Raw genomic sequence first — 8,350 nt, 5'->3', positions numbered from 1 at the left:
CGTCAGAGCTCATGAAATTGTTCCTGTTCACATGTAGGTGGTATTAAGTTTCCTTGCTGTTTCTGTAGCAAGGCATATTCTTACAGGGAGGCCTAAGGTTTGCTAGCCCTTCCCTTTTAAAATATAAGTTGATTGCAAATTCTTGCCCGTTGGCTAATTGCAGGTAACATGAAAGGGTACAAACAGTGTAAAAAACAATAGAGCAAGTGTCTACTTTAGTCTGAAAGCTAACTCTAGATTTTGATTTAACGTGCTTGAGGCACCACGTTGAACACAGGATCCCGTACTTCAGAAAGATCGGTGCTCGCAGTCCCAATTTGCAACCGAGATGCCCTACCGAGATGCAACCGAGATGATCTCTCAGATAACAGTTGAGCTACAGGGACATCCCTGATCTCAGAAAATACGACACGTTAATTGTCATCCTAACTATTGCTGATATCATCAGATTTCAAGTATTTTTTCACATGTCAATCGTATGTACCTCTATATCACATTGCTAAAATTTTGTTACCATATTTTTTCACCTACATCATATCGGTTATTTATCAGACGGTCCCGTTCCCATCTAGATCTACATGTGTATTTTTAATTGTGCATCTGTTGCCGCTGATATAACGTTGAGCAAACTGCTTGGGTACGGCGCCACTGGGGACTACATTGTCTCGAGTAGACCGTAAACTAAGCCTTCGTGTTTTTAAGCTATTATGGAATGGAATTAACCATTCAGCCTCTGGCTATAGAGAGTACAATCTATAAAAGAACCTTAGTATCATTTCACCAGAATTATACGACACGGAACAGAAAGATGCCGGAAACTGTTGAAATGAAGTTTGCCTTTTCCTTAGCAAATACAATAAATTCCTTCCTTGTCTTCTTCTCTTGTACCGCGTGGCGGCCGCTTTTAACGGATATTTCTTTCATGTGCAACTTGATCTTTGAAGGTACTCTGCTGTATGCTATTGTCTGTGATTCAATCAGCCTTGAAGCAACAGTTTTGGGGTTGATGACCGCTCGTTGCCGGCCATTCTAGATGATTGTTTCCGTGGTTTCAACAACGTAACAATCGAGCAAGGTAACGAACGTAAGACCACAAGCACCAAAGCGAAATCCACAGCAAGTCGCTGACGTCTACATAATCCCTATGCCCTTGACGGATGAAGTCAGACAAAGTCATGACCATGCCATTTGCAATTACTTCGCAATCGTTTGGCATTTCAGTACAAACATGTGTGTTATTGCAAAGGTACATATAAACCATTCAACTAGACTTTTTAGATGGATATGCCAAATAATTGATCTGCACATTCGCCTGCACATATACCTCATGTGTTTAAACGTTGACAGCAGTATCAGAAGTGCGATCTCCAATTACTATTGTAGCCTGAAGCTTTCATGTAACAGCAACTGATTTGACACGCAATATGAAATTCGCCATATAGGTATATACCGATAAGTTCTTACCTTCCAACTCACGTATACCTTATTCCCAGTGGTGCTCATTTGGTTATATAAGTGAAGATCTTGAGCATGAAGAACAATATCTTTAAGTCTGCCTGCTTAAGACGCTAATCAGACCCTAGGGGCGTGGGAAGAATATCCGAAGCAAAATTCGATATGTTGTGTTGTCGTGCAACACAGATATTTCTACCACTGCATGTTTGTGCCTTTGCAAGGTTTGCTTAGATTTCTCATTATCACAAATCACAAAACCCACTCTTCATTACCCACTGACATCAAAGACATGTAATCACCCCCCCCCCCACACACACACCCAGTAATGTACATGTACGTAGAACGTACGTAGAAACACATAGAGGTGCCTATATAGCTGTATAGACCAGACATTTTGTATACGTTTTTAATGTTATCGTATCTCTGCTTGTTTAGTTACAATTAGTCCTGTGTCATGAATCTACAAATGGAGATATATCATCAGACGCATACGTTGGACTTCACGATTGGTTTTATTGTTGTATTTGGCAAGGTTCGCAAAGTCATATATTTTGCTTTACAGCGAGTTATAATGCTCTTAAAAAGATGCCTAAAGCAACGAATGACACCGGTACATTTGTTACACTGTTGTACACCCGAAGTAGAAACTGAGCCCTGCAGTCGATTGAATGCTTGCGATTGCCGTGAGAAATTTCAATTGTGGTTTGCAACTCCTCTGTTTTGTGTCAAATGCATTTTGTCGCGCATCACCGTTTTTATGTCAACCCCCTCTTTATGAATGTAGATACGTAACCATTATCATAATCATATATCATTACAGCCTAGCAACAGAGATCAATTTCCATTATCTGTTTCCCTTGCACGGTTGTACCCTGCAACTAAGATTCATTTTCAATTAGCCAACGGGCACGAAGTTACAATTAATCTTTTTATCATTCTATGAAATAGGTGCGACAATGAGCTACAATTAAGACCCAAATTACATGAGAATCAGCGTGGTTTACGTTTTGAGTGTGTTTGATTATACAAAACAACTCCTCTAATGTGACTATTTAGAACTGATTCATGTTTTTGGAGATTGGATGTCTCGCTGAGTGCACACATGGGTAATTGTGTCACATAAGCGACACAGGAGCAAAGCATTATTGTACTATTTTTCAGATTTATGAAAGAGAATCATTATATCAAAGTACCAACCATGCCAGAACGGACAATAGACATGTGGTAGGAATAGAGCCTAATAACTGTTCAATCCTTTTTGTAGCGTGAACCCAATTCTCAGAATTCCATTTGAATAATGAGCTATCTGCCCAATTATTTTCTTTCCATGTGCATATCACAAGTGCTTGATGCTTCAATCAAGGTATTACAAGTACAGGTTTCACGTCGATGAATGCTAGACATCCAAATAGCAGTTACGCAAAAGTTTAACGTGTCACTGACAACCAGAAATGTCAAAAATCATGTCCAGTTGCTTGGGTAAGTATAGTTTATAAACATTTTCTTATTCGTCTTACCTCAGGTGCTTGCCACCTACACGGAGACATATGAATAAACAGCTAGGCCCCTTTGTAAGCTTAGTGACGAGGCAGAGATGTGACACAAATCCATATTACTCATCAAATTACTCAAACGGTATCATGATATTGGCCAATTTTTGACCAATGTGTCCAACATACATTCTTTCTTTCCCACTTGTTGCTGAACATGAAAACACAATGCTACCAAAACCAAGAAACCTACATAGTACACAAAAAGTGGGTAAATTTCTATTACCCAAAATCCCACAGAACTAGCACGTGGATAACCTTATATCATTATATTTCTCACTGTGATTTTAGCTCATGGCTACATCCCCTCAGCCAACGAGAAGCTCCAATTTTCTGTGGATATATCCAAGTGTGAGGCTATTTCATGCAAATAAGGTAAAAAGTGTGTTGATATCAAGCAAAACTGTGGTGTTATAAGGCTGAAAAGTAGGGATGCTATACACATGTGACCATCCTGATCAATCCCCACATGTGCTACACTAGTTAACCGATGGGCTTGGCGTTGATTCCCGTGTATAACACCAGTCCCGCCACCTCGGGGAGACTATAAACTCCTCGGTGGGCGGGGCCACGGAATCTCGACCACTCTCATCGGTTAACTGATTCATAATTATCCTCGTGCACGTGTCTGCAATGAATTTTATCTGTATTATTGCGGCCTATTTCTCCCAGTGACTTTTTATTCTGGCTTCCGTACCGAACAGATTAGTGGTGTTGCACACGGAGAGGGGAGATCTAATCACACGTGCGGCCCTGTTGGAAATGACCATCTCGGTAATCACGTTGATAGATGGACGCGGACATTTTTCCTTATTACTGGTGGACAGGATAATCAGTCAGAATGGATTAGGGGTCAAAACACCACGCTGTGACGCCTGGCTGTAGCAGCTTTGGGAACTGCCGCGTCCAATCTAGGTAAAGAACCGATATATTGTCCCCTGATATGGGAAGGCACAACTGCACTCATCTACAGCATAGACTTTACCGATATTGTGACATAAATCAAGTAGAAGTTGAACGGTGGTTTATATTACAATTGTAGACTGTGTTATAACGAAAGAATCGCAATTTTCGACTGTATCAAGTAAAATTTCCACACTTCAAACATCTAAATGCAAAGGATGAATTTGCATTGTATTAAGCATATAAAAAATTATCAGTTGCTGCATAGAAGGGGCGAGTAGTCGAGTAGTAAAACACATTTTGCTATCATGTTAATGTTTATACTTTCCTGTATTTTTTTAAGATAAATCAAATGTACCTAGCCCTGAGGCATGAATGTATAAAGGTAGACTTTCATTCATTCATTGTTCCATAACAGTCGTGAGGGACATAAATGATACTGCTTTCCGGATCCAGAGCCACTCACTTTTTGTGTTACGAAAGAGAACGGACAGTGCCTTGCAACATCTAAATCCCAAAAGAAGATGGGAAGACCAAGCCTTGAAATCCTTAGAGGGACAGAGCCAACTGGATGTCCTTTGCTAATCTCCAAGCAGATCCTACAATGGCATAAGATAGTACCAAACTGGCCAAGGAGTGTACATTTCCCCCGCGGCCGGTAGCGAAACACGCTACTCTACCAGGTTTTGATACTATCTTATGCTACCGTAGGATCTGCTTGGAGATTAGTCCTGTACCAAAAATAGAACATCCTTCAGCTGCCTTGCATCAACATGCGGATGATCGATTGACTGATCTAGGCCATTATTTCCAATAGACGTTGCTCACATGTGTTCTGCACTTATAACTAATGATCATGGGTCCCCAAATTCATAAAAGAAAGCTCTTTGACTCTATATATTGTCTGGTTTCCTGGTCTTTGCGTGCTCAATTGTACAGTGTAGTCTGTTTGACGTAAGAGCGTAACTCAAGAGACACGGTTTTAATATACATACAGAAGCTTTTTGATAAAGACACTCCTGTAAAAGATGAATTTCATACAGAAGCTTTTTGATAAAGACAGCCCCGTAAAAGATGAAATTCATACAGAAGCTTTTTGATAAAGACAGCCCCGTAAAAGATGAAATTCATACAGAAGCTTTTTGATAAAGACACCCCTGTAAAAGACGAAATTCAAGCTAGATGGAGCAAGTAGTGGCCCATTTCTAGCGTTCGTTTTGAAGCAGTTATTTCAACAGTAGTTCATGATAGCAACAGCACTTTCACGAACCACGTGAATTCGAAGTGTCTTGTACCCATATGGTAGAATGCAGTACGCTGATGGACGGCAAAACAGGAACTGCTAACTTCAAGCGAAAAAGCCTTGTTCCTTTCTATTACCATTGACGTATGATGGCTGGATGTGTCAGTGAGCATCCGGAGACCTCTACTTTATGTCGCATGTCGGGAAAGCAGTACTTAAAGGCATTTACTTCTGCATGATTTTAACTACGTCAGGACTATAGAAATCACTTGACTGTGAAATGTTTAGCTCTCAGTTCGAACATCCGCCGAAATGCCCTTATGCTGAGAAGGAAACAATCACAGATGTCAGACGATCAGCCAAATGACAGACCTCCGATCAACAGATCGCAAACCGCAAAATGATTTTCAATTCGGAATAATATATCATCAACTATTCTTCATTGCCCCCAAAATGGACTGGCAGAACAAGTGAATGTTAGTACTCGTGACTGAAAACGTCCGAAAATAATCTTCGTATTTCATCCTGTTGTAGACATTTTCTCGTTTTTACAGAACCAGTAGAGTACAATGATTGTGTCTTAAGAACTTAGCAACAGCCTCTTTGTTGTGCTTTTCAGATCGGCAGCAATAGAAGCAGATTCCCGACGTAAAGATATGATCCTTTGAGCAGATGATACTTTCATCCGGACTCATCTGTCTTGGCCAGCTTATGTAATCTTTATGAGAGGATCGATGAAACATATATTTGTGTCCATGAATAATCATGATAATTCTTTAGAAGGAATTTAGTAGGCTTATCAACATAACAGGCCGACCCGTGGACCCATGCAATTCTACATACAGTTCTAGCTTTATTCTTATACTGATGAACGAAAGCTACTCCCCGTATTGCTTTCCAATAATGACATTCGTCGTTAACGGTGAATATTCATATGAGAAAGAAATTCAGCAAACTACATTCTGTTTCCGGAAATTGATTTGCCAATTGTTTCATATGTGGCCAAAATCTATTATATTCGAAACAGCTTCCATTTACGGTAATAGATGGACGAAATGAGCCCGCCAATTCGGTGCCTTGTGCGCGTAGTGTCATAAATAACGGCACGTTACAAACTCATCAATCCAATGCAACAGGTAGCTGACCACAGCAGGTCTCGCATAAAGACAGCGTAAATATGCGTAAAGGCCACTTGTCAATTTGAGTTTTACTGCCATGCGGTAACAAGCCGTTTCTAAATTGTGTAAAGGTCATTTTCTTTATCTTGGCCGTGGCATTTGGAATTCTTTCACCAATTCACTCTTTGGGAACTATATTTAGACGTAACCTATTGGTTTTATACCAAGACAGATATTGATTGTCCTCATTCTTGCGTGTAAAATCCATCTCTGATTGGAACATATTTCACAGATTGTGGTGTAAAATACTCTCGCATCTGTGGCAATGGTATTGACAGCGACAATGATATACTGTGCCAGGAAAATCACACCCTTAGGAAGCGACAAATTCTTACCTTTTCATAGCATCTAGCGACACATTGGGCCCGCAGGACCTCCAAGTCGTAGTCGGAGAAAGCCAGGATGCAGCACGCCGGGAGAATCAGCACCAGGGACAGCGCCTTTGCCACGAGAGGCATCCTCACGCCGCGAGAGCTACATCTGCCAGTCCTACCCGCAGAACTAGTTTTGTCAACCACCTTTCTCACCTTCTCGCAGCAACTGTCGAAGGCAGGACTAGATACAACAGTTTGTACGTCGGTATCAAACGCAGAGGTCAGCTCCAAGGCATGGCATGGTCTGCGGAGTTGTGGTTTGACGTGTTAACGACGTTAGCGAGGCGGTTGTGGGATATCGACTGGATCGTCTGTGTAGGCCGGGGGAATCTTATTAAGGAAGGTCTCTTCTGATTGGTCGGCGCGGTAGATCCCCAGCCATTCCGCGTGTGGGAGTAGAACGTTGAAGCTATCGTAATTGGAACTGTTGGGGGTGGTGTGAGAATACCCTATGGGTAGCGCGAACCAAGGCGGCATTAATGAATTCTGCGGGATCTAGAAAAGGTGGGAACGCTCGTCACACTATCAGTATGCGTGATGACCCACGTATGGCAGAGGGATCGATATGCAGATCACGTAGTGCTTTATGGGGGATATATCTAACAAGCTGACCAGTGTTATACATGACATATGGAACACATTATGTAACGTTAAGAACTACCCTCGAAATTCTACAGGTGACAATGTTACACAGTGGGAGTCTTCGTATGTTTTTCACTATTAAAAGTACTATATCGGCTTTCTTAGCCGACTAGACGTGTATTTAGAAACCGTTATGCTATTCTGCACGGTACAAGTATGTTTCTCATATTTGACAATATTCTCCAAAGGGAATGTTAGACAGGAAGCACCAATCTGTCTTTTTATTGTACATGTGCTCTTATAGAACGTTATAAATAAATCTGAACAAATATATCGCCCCAACAGGGGGGTGAATGTGCGAAAAACACAGCCTAAGGGCAAGTTTGAATATTGACGCAGTAGGTGTGTATGTATGGTTTTCAAAACGTCTGTCGCAGCGGAACACACTGAAAGCCATGTGCTTCCCACTGAGTCATGCCGGATGTACACTATTTGTGATTCCTCTCTTCTTAAGCTATCTACTGACAGCTATTCTTTGATGTGGATTGAGTATATACAATGCAAACATAAGATTACAGTCAACTATTTCTTACTGATCAAACTACGTCTAGTATGTTCGTATGTGTTTAGATTTGGGTAATGTTACGTGTTTCAATAATTCTTGTTTCAAATTTTGCTACATGATGATATAATTTTCGCCCAAAAAGTATGTCTTGCCTAAAAGTACTTCCTTCCGGAATTTAAGAGCAATCAGTAGTAACCAACCTCACATGAAAGAGGAAAGAATATTTAATCCACATTTTTGCAGCTACCATCTTTTTCAGTTCCAATCATTCACTTCAAGTGTTCTGAAGATTGACTAAGTAACGATACATTCTTTCAAGCGACTGCATCCTGCATATTTCCTATGATGTCTATTAGTTTGATCCTCTTCATTCAGGTTGATCAACAAGACAATAGCATAATGCTTTTTTATCTGCTCTACTGGCCGTTTTCAAAACGGATTCAGTCGCTTGAGTATCTTTCTTAGTGTGTTATGTAACTCTGTTACCTGGCACTCATGCA

General features: G+C 40.8%; 1 protein-coding gene across 1 annotated transcript in view; it reads right to left on the bottom strand.

Annotated features, from left to right (window-relative positions):
- Nucleotides 1-6,992, bottom strand: part of LOC118413639 (tyrosine-protein kinase receptor torso-like) — a 59,481-nt gene extending 52,489 nt beyond the window's left edge. The window contains exon 1 of the mRNA XM_035817165.1: nt 6,665-6,992. Within this exon, the coding sequence (XP_035673058.1) occupies nt 6,665-6,787 (123 nt within the window). The 5' untranslated portion in view covers nt 6,788-6,992. The remainder of the gene's footprint in view (nt 1-6,664) is intronic.
- Nucleotides 6,993-8,350: the final 1,358 nt, after the last annotated feature.

The sequence above is a fragment of the Branchiostoma floridae genome, chromosome 4 (genome assembly GCF_000003815.2).
Source record: "Branchiostoma floridae strain S238N-H82 chromosome 4, Bfl_VNyyK, whole genome shotgun sequence".
In the NCBI taxonomy this organism is placed as follows: domain Eukaryota; kingdom Metazoa; phylum Chordata; class Leptocardii; order Amphioxiformes; family Branchiostomatidae; genus Branchiostoma; species Branchiostoma floridae.
This window is presented reverse-complemented; position numbering and strand designations above follow the sequence as displayed.